Genomic DNA, 19,362 nt, shown 5'->3' on the forward strand with positions numbered 1-19,362 from the left:
TATCAATATATTTAAAACATTTGAAATCTCCCACAGGTGTATTCTGATCATGTAGCACTTAACACTTAAAATCGGAGTTCATGAACCTTTAATCACTTATAAAGCATTTTATGAATATGCTAACCAATGGGGATTGAGGATTAGCACAATCCATTCCTATCATCCCTAGAGGTTAAGAAACCTTGATACAAACAGAGAGAAAATCCCCTCGTGTCCTTTCACTTGAGGTGATTTATCTTCCATAGTTTCAATTCACACCACAAATGCAATAAGTACATTTCACAGAAATGTGCATACATGTCGTTTTAACAGGTACAACTTTATTCCAAGGATCCAGAGGGCTCTAACATGGAAAACATCAGGTATTAAGCCAATCACAATGACGGGGGGAGCATTCCATTCTTATAAAATATAGAGCTTTAATTTATTAGTCAGCGACAACAATGGAAAGAGAAGATAGAGTAATTTACACAAGTCATTACAATAACATCACCTCTGCGAATTATGTATTTTTTGTTTTTTTCCTTATAGTCTGATAATGCAAAAATACAAAACAAACAAAAACACTCTGAACTACAGACACATACTGAAAAATACTAACAAATTGTACAACTTTTCTTTGAATTGATTTGCCAGTACAGGCTGTAGACAGACAGATATCCTAAAAATTGAGGAGCAGGTACAGATACCGCTGTATTAATTCTGGATACATCATCCAAAATGAGTTCATAAAGGCTTATTTACAGCATGAATACATGCCAAGCAAGGTGTTTAGAAAGCCTTGAAATATCAAATGTAAACGATACTGCAATTTCTTCAAGATTTGTCGTCTTTTATGAGTATTCCGTTAATTTTGGTTCCCAATAAATGTGGTAATGCAGACAATAGCTTTGTGTACTAGCAGGTGAGTACAAAGATCAAATCAATAAAAACCTCACTCACCTTTAATAACAGCCCTATCACTGAAAGTAATTAGCCTCTGTCTACATAGTCAACATGGTCTTCTCATATTTTAAATGATGCTTTCACATACTATGTGCTTTAAAAACACATCAGAGAAATCATTTCACCTAATACCTTACATGTATCTAAATGAAAAGGTGTATCATGCTGTATACAGGGGGAATTTGTTATGAAGACAACTTTAAAGCACTTGTCTTGCACATTTTTCTCTGCACTAACATTGTTCCGCAGAGTCTCACTGTACACCATTTGAGATGAAAATAAAAAAAATAAACAAACAAACAAAACAAATAAAAAAACACAGTATCTTATCAGAATTACAGTACAAATACAGGTTCATGCACACAATGAAAGCCAGCTTCCCAATATTTTGGTTAGTGTCACAACATTTTTACAATGCTCTGATGTGTAAAGGGGCAATGTATATTCTTTTCAGTACATGAACAAAAAAAAAAAGGATGCCTTGTGTGCGTGGAGCTCATAGCTGCTGCCTGATCTGGCACCTCTATTGTATGTAATAGATTTTTTTTTCCATTTTTACAGAAATCAACTTGAACTTGCAGAGTGTGCATGTTGGATTTGGCCCCAGCCAATGTCCCTTGAAAGTAAAAAAATAATGCCCTTTATACATAACCATGACCCTTTATTGCACCTCAACCTCAGTTCAAACAATGTCTTATCTTAAAAGAACCAAACCATCATGTCTAAGAGGTTTCATAAAAAAAAGAGCAAAAGCCTCCCCCTCCTCCTTCTTCAATGTAAATTATTCCACTTGAGTTCTCTTGCCTCTTTTAAACTTGAGTTAAACAGCAAGGAGGATCTTCAGGTTACTCTATGGAAAATACAACTGAGATTTGCCTAATTTTAGTTTCAATCCCTCCATCAAGAAGGAGAAAAGTACAGAAAGCCCAATTATTAAAAGGCCCAGTTACACCAGTCAAAATACATTTAACAGTTCCCTCAATGTCTGGGTTCCCATAGAGAAAAAACAATTTCCCCTCCATAAACGGGACCATGTATCTATGGTCCCCTCACAATATCAAGTCTCTGTCATGCAGCCCTGTGGAGTTTACATTGCAGTCATTCCTGGAGTGTCCAGAAATAAAAGAATCCTGGCATGGAGTCAAAGTAAAGAAGAAACAACAGTGAACCCATAACCTCTCATTAACTACTCCTTGTCCTGTAATAGAGAGCTTCTCAGAGCTCCCCTAACAGCTTACATGCCTGATAACACATTCCAAACTGTCATGGTTATGACAATGAGTTTTTTTTAATGACAGTAACAGCAACAATAAAATTAACATCAATAATAACAATAATATTTGCCCCACAGGTACCTATACACAAAGAGCATGTTTTTTTCTATAAGTACAAAGAAATCCACAGAATGAGACTATATACAACCTACAATAAATACTGTGTCATATATCTTACTGTTTAAGAGGGAGTGTGTGGGGTTTAGTTTGTAAGCCTCTTTTTTCTCAGTTTTCTTTTTTTGGGATTGTGGATTTTTTCATGTTGCTACTCTGAATGAGTCTCTCCCTGTTTTCACAGGGTGGGGGAGGGTGGCTGAGGGTGTTTGATACACAAAGGTGGGCTCCTCATGTCGCTACCTCCTCTCGCTCCTCTTCCTCTTCCCCCTCCCCATGATGCCGGCGGTTTCGGGGCTTCTTCTGCTCCTTTAGCTCTTTCAGGTCTTTGGCCTTGAGGGCACCCAGCAGTGGGTCTCCAAATTGCCAATAGTCCTGGCAGTACTGATTGATCAGGCTCATTTCTGGCTGGCTCAGGATGGTCAGCAGGTCCTTGTACTGGTCTGAGCTGGGGGTCCACTGGGTGCTGGAGGAGTGGAGAGAAGACGGCAGCCCTCCTGCGCCCTCCACTAGCACATTGTTGACAGCCCGGCTTGACAGCACTACCAACTGCAGCTTGACCAGCGTGTGTTTGAAGTTCTTCTCTGTGGCTGTGCACTGGTACATACCAGAGTCAGAGGGCTGCAGAGAGCGCAGAAGAAGACCCTGCTCCGTCTTCAAAATCCGACCATCAGAACGCATCTGTGTCAACAGAACAAAAAACAGCTCATGTGATTTATCTTCATCCAAATGTAAATAAAACACTCATCTTTGTTAAAACCACACCCATTTGGCCTGTACAGTGGATTAATGTCCTTTAAAAAGACAATACTAGGTAATACTAGGTGTAACACCTATTACTTTTTATATAAGGAGTCTGATCAGGGGAAGCTAGTTGAGGTAGCAGTAGAATCTGCTCTGCCAGTGGGGATAGAGAGCATCCAACAGAATAGTCTATAAAAGCAAAGCAGCAACACTACATAGCTTCACAATGAAAATTTAACTAGAACCTCAGGGCCATATATCATAGCAGAAGGCTTGTTCACAGCTCTGCTTTATGTGTCCTTCCCTTGGGCCTAAGGACAGTCGGAGGTCTGTGTGAGAAATCAGGCATCATTCAATCAGGGCCTGAATCACTTACTCATGTTAACATATAATATAACAAGAATTACACTGAGGTCATTTTTCACTTGAGTCATACTGCTTATAAATCTCCCACTCTCCATGACAACACAATATGAAAATGAAATGAAATACTCCATTGCTGGAGTGGCCCCCAGTCCCATCTGGGGTTTGAAGAAAAAAGAGTGTTCATCTGTGAAAATGCTCATCTTCCACCGATTCCATGCCAGTAAAGGTAAAGTAATTTTAACACTTCTGTAAATTTAAAGTGTGTTTTATATTGGATGGATTTTATAAGTTTATTCTGAGTAATCTTATAAATCTACATACAACCAGGATGTTTGAGAAATACACTATGTGGTGGCTCACCTCTTTCCTGCGGTCGCTGTTATCTCTCTGCAGATGCCATTTGATGACAGCATGCGGGGAGCGGGCCTGACACTCCAGGAAGGTACTGCTCCCCTCCACCCCATACTGCACCATCTCCAGAGTGTTCTTATTGGCTGTAAGGCAAGGAGAGAGGGGGATTTCCATGGCAACCAAAACACTCATTACCATGAACTCCTTCAGACCAAAATCTCAGTTGTGGCAATTCAAAGTCCTCTTGGTGATAAGACTTCGCTTGATTACCATAAAAGTGCCAGCGTGCGCTAATAACTGCTCCTATCAGTGACAGCTGATTCGAGCATCAGTAATGGTATGTGTCACTACGTCTAACCTTAAGAATTCATTAATAAACTAATATCAGCGATTGAAGCAGTGAAAGATTGAAGAAAAGACAACTTACCATTTGAGTTGAAGCCTCTGCATTGCCGAATGGGGTTTCCATACTTGACGTCCTGCCGCCGGCTCCGTCTAAACGGGTCAGACCAGTATTGCCGAATAAGGAGAGAAAACAGGTATAAAGCAACTGCAAGCCATTCAAAGCCATCCAACAAAACACAAAGCAATAAAAACATCACATCTAAATGCCTCTGATGACCAACCTCCACCCAACTATGCTATCACAATGCATCACAGGGATAGGACTTTCATAATTTACTGATTAATCTTATAATATTGCAGGTAAATGTTTAATTAGTTGACCCTTAAAAGCAGATAACCCAAAGATTTACAATTCAAAAGATATAATGCCATTAAAACAGCCATTCAGCCATCCAGGCAGTCTACTTTGAGCTTCAGTCGAGAAACCATTTGAGACACTCGTTAGTTTTGAAGTTAGTGTAGCTCATGCTAGATCTCACCTCTTCTGCGAGGAAGAGTAACGGGAGCACGACTTGCCGTCCCAGGCACAGTAAGGGTCTCTGGCCAAACAGCAGTCAGCACAGGCCTCCCCGTACACATCACAGCGGTGAAGAGCCAGCTGGGTGAGCCCCATTGTAGAAGACACATATAGCTGTTGCTGTTGACAGAGAGGAAGATATGAAATGGTGTTACTTTCAGCCAGACAGAAACACTTTGATATCAAAACTGAAATAAGAAAAGAAAAATCATCTTTAAGTTTTTTTGAGCAGCTCCACAAAGCAGCAGGAAAATAACTGACAATTTAAAAAGTCAATTCCTAGTTGTTCACTTTCAAAAGTACTTGTAGTACATATTTATGTACAGGATATGTCAAAACCTGGTGTCTGGATAACTTCACAACCTCAGATCAGATGTGTGTCATGAGATAAGTGTCAAATGTAGCATTCTACTCTGCTGAAACATCAGCAGGCTCTGGATCATCTGGCGTGATATTTAGCTCATCTCTTTATGGTCCGCATCATAATTTAATGATCAGCTGTTAGAAATTCATCACTCTGGCAGGCTGCTTGTAATACAACCTCTGTGTCTGTGGAATGATGTCATTGAATCAAGAGGAGGGTAAGGATTAGAGTCGCAATAAAAGACAACCCTGAACCTTTAGTGTCTTTTAGATATTCCTCTCTCATTGTCTCCCTCAAACTGGTTCTACAAGTTATAAAGGGCAAAGTTTACTAAAAATGCATTTCAGTTCATTCCCTTTTCTACGTAGATTGTTTCTTTCCTTTTTTCTCCCTGTAAAATATAAGATGCAGATAAACACTTACTCTTTTGGATGATATCTTCATTGTTGTAATTGGAGTAGGAACCTTGACAGAGGAAATATTTAAATGTGAGTACTGTGTCTAATCTTTATTGCAGAAGGAAATGTTTACTCAGAGGAATGAGCAAATTAAAAAAAGAAAAAGGGAAAGAGGAAGAGAACTATGACAAATGGTGGGCAAACAAAGAATGATAATGGAACTGCAAAGAAGGTTAGATTAACTGTACTTCATAAAGGGAGCATAATAAAGAAAAAGAGTCAAAGAAAGGCTCACCCTGAAAACCTCTACTTCCTCCAGGACAAGCTCCTCAGTCTGCAGGTCATCTCTGGGCAGAACAATGACTTTCTGAACAGTTCCCTTGTCTGTGGACCCCAACACACACACACACACACACACACACACACACACACACACACACACACACACACACACACACACACACACACACACACACACACACACACACACACACACACACACACACACACAAACACAACCGTCAGCTACATACCTGCAACCTCACACCCCACCGCCTGTCAACAGCCCCTTGAATCTCAATTTTATTCTTTCAGCAACCTCCCAGAAGGGATAATCCTCAAACCAACAGGCTCCACTGTACTCTTTCCCTCTGTTACGTGTTCTCTCCTTTGTTTGACCTTAGCACAGCAAAAAGAATCTCTGTTTCACCATGACAAACCTCTCCTGTCATCCTCATCTCCTTCTTGCCTTCTCTATTAGTCTGGATGCTACAAACACAAACTGGCATGTTTGATTTCAGCAAAGTGTAAGGCATTCTTGTGAACAGGGCACCTGAGATTTATTATGACTTTTGCATTGAGCCTGGAACGCAGGGCTGAATGGCTCCCTCTGACAGCAGCTGAAAGCACACACATTCCTTCACAGTGGTCTCCATCACACACAAACCCATTAGTCTGCACAGATCAATGAAGAAGCCAGTGTATTGGCGTCATATGCAACATGTGAGGGCTGCACACTGTGTGGTGACTGCTGCTGTCATACTGAGGCCTGATTAAAGGTTGGAGGCATGAAAACAAACAGATAATCTCTCTTGCACCAGTGGGCAGGATTAAGGTGATGGACACCCTAACTGTACCCCCCGCCTTTCTTCTTCTTCTCACCCCCCGTGTCTTTCCCCCCTCCTGCTGTTGATCCACCCCTGCCCTCCAGGTACAGATCTCCTGTTGTTTACCTCATGTGAATAGACCAAGGTACAAAACCCTTTGATTGGCTAAACTTCCACTCGAGCACAAAAGACAAGAATCCTTTTCTCCTGATGATAAATGATTACAGGGGAGACAAGCCCTCCACTTACATGGGATTTATTTCCATGGGGGGATTTTTTTCTCCATCACTCAACTTCCCGCTGACATTGTCGCCTAGCATTCTGAATCTAGTGAAAAGGGTTTATGAGTTCAAACTGACTTGTGGTACACATGTTAGACTCTTTAAATAACCCTAAGAAACCTGTAATACCTTTAAAAGCTGACAAATACTATTTTTCTCTATCATATTCAAAGTTTACCAAACACTCACCGGTTCCTAGAAAGAGTACTTCATAGTTTCCATCTGCAGCCGCCACCTGGTCCACAGTGATGGTGGTGAACTCATAGTCCACATTCGTCCGAACCACCAGGGGGCGTTTGTGTACTGGGTACACAGCATTGTACATAGCAGGGTGATTCCTCATAAAGTTGATCACTTCATCGGGATAGTCCTTGGTGGACTTCATGTTGGGGGTGAAGGTACCTCCAGGGCACTGAGGGAGAAACAGAAGCATTAACATTATGAGCCTGGGTCAAATCAAGCAGAATGATAACATAAAGAATGTTTAAAAGCCTCTCTGCACTTGTTATTTCTTGGTTTCTATTTGGAGTCTGAGTCAGACAGAGGTTGCTGCAATGCTCACTTACTACGGATTTGTGTGTGGGGGGAGTGTGGACAACAAACTCACTGTGCCTGGACGAGGGTATGGGATCTTCCCAGTGTAAGCAACCCACTGATAATTTGGACCCTCCTTGTGTGCAAAGGGTCCATTGAAGACCATGCGAATGTCAGCCATGGAGTAGACACACACTGCTGAGCCTTTGAATACAGAGCTGTAAGAGAAAGTACATAAGAGAAGAAAACAAGGTCAGGAAAACGTATGGAACAAAATATAGAGGAAAAAAATATGTCACTTGCTCATAAGCCAAAGTCTGCACACTATGGTACACTGACCCAGAGACGGAGAAGACTCCATAAATCACAGGATTTTTTGTGTCCTGTGTTGGCTGTATGTAAACGTCTCCTGCAAAAGAAAAGAGGGAAATCATGTCAGTGGAAACTGAATGGATGAAGGAACTATCACGCTCCATGGCAAAACCACTCTCCTTTACTAATATTTACACAGCTTTTAGTCAAACCCTTAGCCAGAGGGACCTTTAGGCTACACCTTGCTGGAAGAAGTGATGCCCTAACAAAGGGCTTAACCTTTAGCTTTGTTGGAAGCACTTGAGACCCACCACTCTTCTGAATGTAGCAAATGAAAAAGGTGACACTTTTTATGTCTTATTATTTCATGTGACTCAAACATGTACTATGCACTGTAAGAAAATATTTTACCCGGACTTCCCTCCTGTCATTTGCATAGCTCCAAAACAGGTGATAATAAACCACAGCAAACCACTCTGCTCAAAAGGAGTTCATATCATTTGATTTTGATCTTTTGCAAACCTGTAAGGCTTTATCACTGTATCTTTAACAAAACAATTAAACGTAGGTAACAGGGTAATGATAACTGAGCAGGAAACTCAAAACTGTCTGAGTTTATACAGACCAGACCGAAACAATGTGATTGCTGAACCACCTGAGAAGACTCCTGAGGAGACAGAAGAATTCAAACACCATGTGGAAGGATTCTCCTGGTTCATGTATTTGGGAACGGAAATATCTCTTTTCTCCCAAAGGAGAATTACATCATACAGTATTAAGCCAATTCTAGAGGTCTCTAAATCACAGACAGTCACAGACTCTGTCCTACAGGGCTCTGACTTCGGACTCTGCCTGATTTAGACAACTCTTTTGTTGATAGTGGCGAAAGGTCCACAGCAACAACTAAAGGGAAGTTAAACATGTGACGGGTGATAAGTCTCTCTCCTGTTTTGTACCTGACCTAAATACTAGTCCCAGGAGGCACGTTCACTACCAACAATAGGACAACAGCCTTCAGCATAAAAGAGAATTTGCTCCCAACCTAGTTGAGGGGAGAAATGGCAGCGGAGTAAAGACGGGATAAAAGTGAGGGAGTCAACCGGCAAGAGACAAAATGGTAGTGTTAAACCTGCGACTCTTAAGGTTCAGAAAATATGTGAACTAAGGAGGAGCACCATGAGAAATTAGCTGTCATGGCCGTATTATAGAAAGATACATGGAGGAGTTGAAAATTGTCTGTGAATCTTAGCCGCTTTGTTCTGGTCCTGTCCACGTTAGCGAGTCTGTAGAGTCCATCTATCCTCTAGAGACTGTCCACATAACTTCAGCATATTCTTCAAACAGATAGCATGCTATTGGTAATTAATCCTCGGTAGATAACTCACACCCAAATCCACCCATTTACACACATAACACCAAGCCATCCTCCACAGCTGCCACTGCCAGAGCAGTGGAACAGTCATGGGTTCGCATGGACGCAGCACGACGGGCTTTCATGGGTGTCGCACAACAGATGATCCTTGTCATGACATACATCTGCTGCACTGCACAAATGGCTGATTTACACGCAAGAAGTGTGTGTTTATGCAGACAAGCTACAGCTGAGGCAAAGACAAAGCTACCTCTTTACTACAAGCAGATCAGGCCTTCACGAAAAAGAGCCATATGATTAGCAAAAAAAGCTTTCCCACAAGGCAGTGATGGTTGCCCCAAGGGGATTCTGTGTGCTAATATCAGATTACATAGCATTCTTCCTTTATTTGGCAGACAGTTAAATTCAAATGACCATACAGTCCATTACGTCAAATAAATGCAATAATCTACTAGTATTGTTTTAACATGCCTTCCTTTTTCCAAAGTTTCTTCATTTTTTTTTCTCCATTTGCATTGTATTACAGTCACTTCAGAGCGGATGCTTGTGTTTCATTTTAGCATGCATGTCAACAGATTACCCTGTTCAGGCCACCAGTGTGAGCACGTTCATCTCATGATCGCCTCCACACCAAAAATCTAGAGAATACAAGATTTGCCTAATTTGTCCCCAAGCAGACAGATCTCAAAAACAGATTGCCAAAATAAACAAACAAAAAAAAAAAGATAAGTTGAAAGCATTAATGGCATTAAATCAGCTATATTTGATTGTGGGAGCTTTTCGGCAATGCTTCTTAGAGCAAAAACCTGATCTGTCCTTTAAAAAAAAAAAAAGCTGTGGTGAGACTCCCTTTGTTTTCACACAATGCTTTTATCAGGAAGTTGTGCCCCGGACAGTTATCCGGTGAATTAAGTCCCTTGCATCGCTCTTCACTTAAGTCTCTACTGAACTTTGGATAAAAAATGTTTTTTTCATAAATCGCATCGGCCAAAGGTGAGCAATGTTTGTCCTTAAAAAAATATATAAAATTATGGAAAACACTTCCTCTTGTGCAATATCCTTTTCCTCTCTACTCCATCCATCTCTCTGCTCAGCTGCTGTCTTTTGATGTAATTTTTAATGTAAACTAGATTGTTTTGTGGTATGACCAACCCCTGACATCTGTATAAACCTGAAAGCATCTGCTGATATGGCAAACAGTTGTATATCAAACAGGATCATAATTAATCTATGCATAATTTACAGAAATAACATCAGGTTAGGACAGAAATACACCAGAACAATATCTACTACACCATGCTCTCTCTCTGTCACTTTGAATGTGTGTGTCTGTGCACACAGCTACCAGTGTTTGTGTCTAATGTAAATAGGATTGTTTTCTTAAAGCTTAACCCCTGAAATAACATCTGTCTGTTTGTCGGAAAAGGAAAAGTAGAAAATTGTAAGTCTAAAGCTAAACTAGCTTCTTCAAACTACAAAGAAAGTATACGAACAAAAAGTGGTTCTCTGGAGGGAGACAGGCCAGGTTACTTCACAGCTGGACATGGTGACTTTGTAGAGTTTGCACTAGCTTCCTGGCAACTTGTCATTATCATTATATATATATATATGTATATATATATATATATATATATATATATATATATATATATATATATATATATATATATATATATATATATATATATATATATATATATATATGTGTATATTTATTTTTTCCTTTTTAACTGATTCAATAAATCAAACAGTGTGTTGAAAACATATATTTAATGTACAGTATGTATGAGGGAATATTGAGCAGTTTCTAGTGGTCAGATTCTTCACTGAAACTGTCCCTTATTCACTCTTCATGACGGTCAATCGAAAGTGGCCTTTGTCGACAAGATGCTCCTGTGATACATGATAAGCATTATCATACATTCTTCGAATTTGTATAATCAGAGCACCTATCAACACAAATTCTTCTTCGCACAACAACCACTCTCCTCTTCCACTTTGTCTTTAAAGTGATGCTTTTCACACTGACATTCATTAAATAAAAAAATGTGTATGTTATTAGTTTGTTCAGTCTGTGCTTCAGTGGAAACATGGTGGTGCAAGGTGGTAGCCTTTTCAAATGATGGTGCCGCTAATAAATATAATACTACACAGTACACACTACACCTTTAATTGGGGCTGTTATGTTGCTCTAGTTAACTGTGAATATGACCAGGCTTTTTTTTCTCAATGTTTTGAGTCTTTATGTCAAAATAACCAAAGCTAATTCTTCATGGGACTGCTGGATGTAGGTTCAAATTGAATGGGAAATCATGATAATGGTATTAATCTCATTTTTTGACTCTAATTAAGAAAGCAAATCAGCTAAATTTCCCAAACAATCAAGAGCAGCATATGTCAAAACAAATGGACCAACTTGTTTTTTTAAAGTTCTTAAATCTTACTCAAACCGCACTCTCCAGTAAAATGTCTTAATAAACATTCAAGACAGTAAATGTGAGGCCAATAGCATGAAACTCAATCATATCCAGTTTACTATCCCCTCTGGGAGTCCTTGGCAGGTTGGCTGCTCTGGGAACTGATATGTGCAGTTTATCCTTCTATGGGAATGTGTATCCTCTCATGCCTGTCCTTGGTCATTGACCAGCTTTTTTTCAAATGCACTTAATACTGTACTGAAGCAATATCCTAAATAGAAAAAAGTAATTATAGTATTATAGTATTATATATATATTATAGTATTATATTATTGGTGCACAAAAGTAGCGAATCCCACTCTTTTCACAGAGGCAACTCGCTCACAGAAACACTTGGCACAGCATCACTGTGTAAACATAGAGCAGAGCAGTAAAGATTTCACCCTAAATTTCAAAGGCGAAGTAAGTCCATGCATACTATGGACTACCTTAAAATAATTACAGGGAAGTTGCTGCACACATCTAAGGTTGCAGGTTTATGAAACTATTTCCGCTGACAAGAAAAGTGAACGTCTGCTTAAACTATACTCTGCGACTACAGGCAGGTTTCACTAAAACCAGGAAATGCGTCAGAAAGATAAAGTGACAAGAAATATCACCAGATTTAACAAACCTTGCACTTTGATTGATGAGATTAGTTCAAGTGCGACGGTGTGCTCATGCATCAGTCCATCAAGCAGTGAGGCCAAAACACACTGTGAGAGGCCCTCAGCACCACAGTCACACGCATTCTTGCTTGAACTGATGTGCCCATCATCAGACCTCCTCTTGCACAAAAAGCAGACACTTTTGTTTAAGACATTTAAAAAGAAAATGACAACTACAGTGGTGGGATTATGTGTCATTTCCATTATGTTATACTGTATGGCCCATATGGTGTGAGTGGGCTGCCATATGGGCCAAGGATTGAGCAATGGTGTGTGTTTACACAAGTACACTAATGGCAGGTGCTGTAGAAGAAACAGATACTGCTGCGGGCTGTTCTTGTCTTAATATTTCAGATGAGAACATAAATGACAGGAACTAGGAAAAGAATACATCAAAAAAAAATCAAGTCATGTCAGCTCTGTCCCTTTTTTTCACAGTTTGATACTCACTGTCAAAATGATTAACCTAAACGAGGCGGAGGTCTGATTTCATCCCAAAAAACCCAGGGTGGAATTAAGTTATTGGCCAATAAATAAGGTTTCAGAGAATGTTAGACAAAGGTGCTATCAGTATGTTTAAACAAATGTCACCATTCCCTGGTCAGATTGACCCGATAACGTTGTAATAATCATAAGCTTGTACATTTTCCTATTCTACACAGCTGGTCTTTCTCTCAATCCTGCACTTTATGTGCACATAAAAATGTGTTTGGATCTGAGATGCATTGTGTATCTGTTGATCATTAGTAAATTAATCTGCAAATATTTGAACTGATAACATTGTAAGACATTTTGCTTGCCAAAATAGATTTTGATGACTTTCTTTGCTAAATGTGTTATTGAACTATATTTATTTTTTGAAAATAAACCTAAAGATGTAATTTGGGCAATGTGAACTTTTTCCAAAGGTTTTAGATCAAATGATTTATCAGTCTTAAAAACATAATCTCCAAATGAATAAATAACAAAAATAATCACTAATTATAGTTCTACATGTATAGAATGATTGAATGAAATCTGGCAAAGAGCTGTGGCACACAACCCACTGAAAAAAAGCATAAGAAAAGACATTTCAGGGCTCACAACATGTTTGATTGACAGATATGTCTTCACAGCCCCCCAACCCACACCAAGTGACCTACTGCTTACCACGCGTACTGCAAGTAAGCAAAAAAAAAAAAAAACACAGAAAGAAAAAAAAAATCAAGGCATAATCACAAGGTCTTTGTACTCACGGAGCTCATCAAAGTGTGTCTCCATGCCGTCAGCGCCTGGCACCGAGCAGATGAGCCTGGCCTTCAGGAAGGTGCTCCACTTGTTCACCAGACAGCAGTGGCCTCCATCATCATTCTACATTTGAGGGTGGGGAGAAACAGAGCAGTTTCTCCATCAATCACTTAAACTCACATCTCTTTCCATTTTCCTCCTGTAAAGGAACCCAGGTGGAGCCACCCACACACAATATACATCACATGTTGGTTGGCAAAGCAAAGGAGGGGGGACAAGATTATGAACACTGACTCCTCTTATTTAGACTCTTCTAACTGTAGTGGAGCAAAACCAGAATCTATCTCAGTAAAAAGCTGAGACCCTGTTTTGCTGCTAAGTCTATATCCATAATTAGCATCTTTGATGCAAAAGCATTTTAATATTTAATTCTGAATGAGCATAACTGGCTTCATGTTCCTCATGCACCTTTGATGGTTCCCTTTCCAGAAGCGGTATGTTTTTATAATTCTCAGCGTAGTTAAAGAAAATGTCTGACAGTATTTTTGGTGTTTTGCAGTGATTGCAAGTTCAAATGTGTTGAGTAGTGTAAGAATCACAAGGTTGAGTCTCCAGAGGCTACAGCAGAGCCCACTGAGAGAGGGATGAGTGTTTGTGTGCCGGGTCAGCGCCTGACCTCCTCAAATAAATACAATGGTGAACAGCTGAGGCGGCAAGCACACGTACAGCACATTTTCTCACTCAAACCTGTGCTCTTGCACCAGCTATAAGGCTCACACATGCACGCAAACCCATAAGGGAGTCCCTGCTTCACTCACACTAGCAATGTATAAACATTATAAGATCCCCAAAAGCTTCCTACAGATGTCTATTGTTATAGGTTTATGGTTTCAGCTGACTTGGTACTTCTAGTGCACACAGACTTCTAAAAAGAAATGTTGTTAAACTGAGAGGGAGTTTTTTTTTTTTATAGCAGAGAGTTATTCACTGCTATAGACACAAAAAGTGTTTTAAGACTACCAGGCAGAAGAGGTTGGAAGATCACAGGGTCAAAAGTCAAAGGGCAATCTTACACACAGAGGCATGCATTGTAGACAGGAAGGTTAAAGACACATGTGGATTCCAGCACATCAGCGTTGGACAAATACTGGTCCTGTGCCTGTAAACACTTAGACACCCAAATTGGGAGTCCTCAGCCTGTTTTTAATATCCATGCAGGCTTTCCTTTCATTATGTTTACAGGCAAAAACAAACCCTGCTCACTGTTTACACACCAGGCAGATGCGTCCTATACGGGACTGGGTCACAGGAGTCTGGCCCATTTCAGCAGACTTCTCTCGGAAGAAGAAATACAGCTTGTCATCATTTCTCTCCGCGCTGTCTGGGATCAGGTGAACGTGGATGAACGTGGGGTCTATGGGGAGAGAAGGTGAAGAGACACTTAGACCTAAATAGAATTAGGAAACCAATGGGTAAAATCTCATAAACCGTCAGCCTTTCCTGTTTATCAGTTGTTGAAAGATTCTTAACATATGCAAACATTAGAACCTTACATTTTAGCTTGACATTTGGAGCTGTTTGCACTGTATATTGAAAAATAATGCAGAAAAGCTAAACACCGGATAGAAGCCTTATGTATCACTTCTAGCTGTAAAGGACGCTTACCATTTAACCATCTGGAGTTGTACTGATCTGTTCGCATGGCTGTCTTTGTTCCCAAAGTACGGAAAATGGCAGAGTCTGTTCCCATAAAGTCAACATAGACCCCAGCATACAGCTCACCATCTGAAAAAAGAAAGAAAAAAATCTAGGTTCAGTGAATTTCCATGACTATGACATGATTCCAGTTCCTCCCTTGGCACTAAACACCACCTTTTACGTCAAAATGTATTTTACTTAGACAATTTTAAGAATCTTCTTTATGTATACATGAACTACACAAGATAAAATTGTTATCCATAATTATTTCATTTAGAAACAAAGGGAAAGGTGTTTCGTTTGTCTGTGCTTATTTGAAATGATAGCCAACTTCTTTGGAATTTCTGTCAATAAAAAATCCTGAAGAAATCAACTCTGCAAACCCCTTTCAATAGGTTTACAGTTTTTCTATATTTCCTAGAAAGGAGTATCAACTCATATTGTTCCTATAAAACTGGTGCTTAAACGTCTTGAAAAAGCCTTCACATGCACTGTGTAAAGACATAAAATATGAGCACGTCCATGTGTGGAGACACACAAATCTATATTGCAGCCTTGTTAAGCCACAGGAAGACGAGGTGTTGGTTTTCCAGCTGCTGTAAGGGCCCCTCAGGATAGCATGTGTGACTGTCTGCTCTCAGAGATGGAGTGAGAAGACAGCAGGAGATGGAGGACAGGAAACAAAAAGACACTGTCCTGTTTCTATTAAATTTAGTGTCACAGTGCTCAGTAGCAGAATAGAGATTGATGATGTATCATTAAAATGTCCATGGGTGATTGGATGTCTAATGTGGTAGAGAGCTGAGCACTCAGTGGTCGATGGTAAAGTCTTTTTTTGAAGCATAGAATTCTAAGTCATTATGAACACCTGCTACAGGGTCTATTGTATGATGCTAACTGGTGGAAGTGGGAGGTAAATCCATCTTGGATGACAGTACTGGTTTCAAACTGGTCAGTTGGCACTGTGCTAATGTGGGAAAGCATTGCCAGTGATTTACACCCGCTGCCTCACCCCACACAGAGAAGATCGCCTTTCACTGGTGGCAACTGTGTGGTCTGGACCTAACTATGTAACCTTGGGCAAAGGCACAGAGGACAGTGTCTTCATGAACATTACAACAGATGACAAGCTGCAGCTCCCACTACCTGTGACCTGCCAATATACTATAACAAGATAGAGTGATAGTATGAGGTGAGAAGAAACTGAGTCCTCACTAAAGAAAGAAAATTATCTTTTTTATAGTATGTTAAGTTGTAATGTACTTTATCCTATTGATTTTACATATTATTTACACTGCATCCTGTCTTGTTGATTTTATCAATCTATTTTTTATATTGTTGTTCTTTTTAAACACTAAGGTTACCTACCTAGAGTGCTTTGAAAAGTGCCTTTAAATAAAATGTATTATTATTATTACTATTTTTATTATTACTATTTCTATTTTTATTATTATTATTATTATTATTAGTAGTAGTAGTAGTAGTAGTAGTAGTAGTAGTAGAAGTAGTATTTTCATTATTACTTTTATTATTGTTATTATTATTATTATTATTGTTATTATTATTATTATTATTATCATTATAATTATTATTATTATTGTGGTTCGTGCTCTTTGAACATTATGACATAGTATACACACCAACAGGAGGTGTAATAAAATTTAAAAAATGAATAACAGAATTGCCAAAATGAGGTGTTGGGCTGCCATTTATATGTATTTATAGATTCTACATCTACACAAAAGTTTTTTGTTTTTTTTGAGGACTAGGTTTGTATATTCACTTTTTACAAAACTGCGTCATTATGTTATTATTTTGATGAATCTGGGACCTTTTCATTGTTGGCAAACCACTAGAATAAAGAAGTAAGCCAGAGAGAAGCATCTGAGTTACGGTACTGCTTACTCTTGAAGTGATATCTTCTTAAAATAGAGTAACAGACGTTACACTGGGGATGTAATACTCCAAGAGATGATGGCATTCATGTCCACAACGCAAATGCCGGTTTGAAAAGGAAATCTTGGCTGGCAGTCCTTTAACACTAACCCCTGATCATATCGGAATTACTGAGAAGTTGGCATCCGTTTCCGGAAGCACATATTGCATCGGGACATCAGACGATGATAGACAATGATTGCCAAGGGGGTATGAGATTGGGCTACCATAAGCCCCCAAAACAGCTGTTACTCTGCAGTTGGACTAATAGAGCGATGAAAATCATTCTTCCAAAAAAATATACATTATACATTTACATATCAAATATTTATGTTTAATCATGTAGCTGGTGTGCAGTCTAACATGAGCTGGTTGATAAGTCTCCTGTAGGTATTACAATGGAATTACAAACTGCAGGACTGAGCTATTCAGCGACCAGTCCTCCCCCTCTGGATGAGTCTGCATTTGTGATGTTTCTCCACTTGATTCTTCAGGTTTTCCACTAACGGGCCTTACCTTCTTACTTCCTCTTCAACGACAGTGCATAAATATTTGATGTTGTAAAGTTACGTAGAATTATGAACTCTACATTTCTTTAAACAGAACATAAAAAAAGGACCAATGTGGGATAACTCTGCTCTTAATATGAAGACCTCTGGGCCTAACCGTACCTGAGCTTATGACCGTATGTGATCATGCTCATATAATACTCACTGATCAAAGCTGACACGCTGTTGAGCTTCGGATCGTAGGAGCACTTTCCCTTCCCAGATTCTACTTTGCCAGGCTCCAAATGGAATATATCTTCCTGAAATGGAAAAATCATATGGAGAGGGTAATAAATTCAGCACTCTTCATCTTGTCACTGTAATTCCCTTGCGCAGGGTAAAATGAGGCAGCTATGTGCTCCCTCTGACTCCTCTGGGACCTACAAGGTATGACGGGGGATGAAGTATTAGTATAATGAGTATGTGTTCATACAGAAAAATACATGCAGAGAAAGTAAGGATTTTTTAATCCAAATCTATGCCACTCTACTCCTGAAAACAATGTGTCTTGGATTTCTTGGGTATTTTTACTGCATAATGAACTGCATGCTAAAAGTCTTTTGCCTATGGCTGTTGAGGCCTGCTGCTGACACCTGTAATCCAGTGCAGTGAAAACAAACCCATGATGCAGGCTGGATGACTGATGCTCACTGCTTGTGGCATCCCTGTACGCTAGCACTGAATGATGATTGGCAGGAATTTGCGTATGAGAGTGGGGGAACATGAATCAGTGGCATGCAATGACATGTCCTGTAGCCCCTCCTCACACACCAGTGCATGTCCAATCCCCATTTATTGGTCCCAATGGGTAAAGAGAAAGAGACAACTCTGTCCTCGTCCATCAGCACTAAAGCAGTAGAGAGTAAATGGCACTGTGCCACGCTTACTTCATTGGTTCATAAGCACATCCTTTCGCAATTCTCTATTCATCCTTGATTACAATCACCACTTGTTCAAATAACATGGTGCCCGCAGCTTAATCCCAGCCATGCCAGATGTTGATGTGTAAGAAAGGTCACAAAAATTGATGTGTACCAGAGGAGAACATGTTTTTAGAACAGTGTTACGAATCTGACCCTCCAAAAAAGTTGTCACACATTCAACAGAAATCTTACTGAAAATATATATATTCGTTTTTGTAAGGTGAAGCGACCCGCTTCACCCTTTGAGTTTGTATGTCCTTCAAGAGTAACTTTCTGTGTTTCGAAGTGCTTGGAGAGCTTAAACAGTGGAGACATGTTCAAGTATGTGGCTTCTTTATTTCCTTTGCTGCAGTGCTAGTTGGCTACAGATGGCTGGTGTTTGCTCTGGGCTAACAGAGCCTGCTGTGGGAGTGGGTCAGATGCTGACTAGTCCTGCCGCCTCTGTGGGAGACACTGCACCACATTCCTACAGAGGGAGGATGGTTTGTTGGTGCGAGGCAATGATGGTTGGGACATCCTGCATTGTCTCATATAAGTGCAATGAATGATTTGGGTATTGAGTGTTTAATAGCTGCCAAATACATGGTATTTAAGAATGGATATGCCATGCATTAAACAGCAGGGGAAGCCCGTTTAATTAAATCTGACTAGCAAAAGTCAAGAGATTTTTTTAGCAGCCTGTGAAGCAATTTTTTGATAACCCAGCTCACATGCAAAACATGGCATTTAGCACGAATGGAGAGCACAAAGAGGACAATGACAGATAGGAAAGGGTGCTCAAACAATGAGGCTTACACAAAGGAAATGATTCAAGGACTGTTAAA

The 19,362-nt window shown here is 39.8% G+C and overlaps 1 protein-coding gene across 2 annotated transcripts in view; it reads right to left on the minus strand.

The window, feature by feature from the left end:
* Positions 1-300: 300 nt before the first annotated feature.
* sema3fb (sema domain, immunoglobulin domain (Ig), short basic domain, secreted, (semaphorin) 3Fb) overlaps positions 301-19,362 on the minus strand; it is a 61,895-nt gene continuing 42,833 nt past the window's right edge. For both annotated transcript variants that reach the window (XM_034695457.1, XM_034695449.1), the window contains 13 exons: positions 17,782-17,875; positions 15,100-15,219; positions 14,709-14,848; positions 13,443-13,557; positions 7,739-7,808; positions 7,473-7,617; positions 7,055-7,277; positions 5,774-5,862; positions 5,504-5,545; positions 4,679-4,836; positions 4,222-4,304; positions 3,804-3,937; positions 301-3,014 (listed from right to left, as the gene is read on the minus strand). In XM_034695457.1, coding sequence (XP_034551348.1) covers positions 2,565-3,014; positions 3,804-3,937; positions 4,222-4,304; positions 4,679-4,836; positions 5,504-5,545; positions 5,774-5,862; positions 7,055-7,277; positions 7,473-7,617; positions 7,739-7,808; positions 13,443-13,557; positions 14,709-14,848; positions 15,100-15,219; positions 17,782-17,875 — 1,863 coding nt within the window. In that variant the 3' untranslated portion in view covers positions 301-2,564. The remainder of the gene's footprint in view (positions 3,015-3,803; positions 3,938-4,221; positions 4,305-4,678; positions 4,837-5,503; positions 5,546-5,773; positions 5,863-7,054; positions 7,278-7,472; positions 7,618-7,738; positions 7,809-13,442; positions 13,558-14,708; positions 14,849-15,099; positions 15,220-17,781; positions 17,876-19,362) is intronic.

The sequence above is a fragment of the Notolabrus celidotus genome, chromosome 1 (assembly GCF_009762535.1).
Source record: "Notolabrus celidotus isolate fNotCel1 chromosome 1, fNotCel1.pri, whole genome shotgun sequence".
NCBI lineage: Eukaryota > Metazoa > Chordata > Actinopteri > Labriformes > Labridae > Notolabrus > Notolabrus celidotus.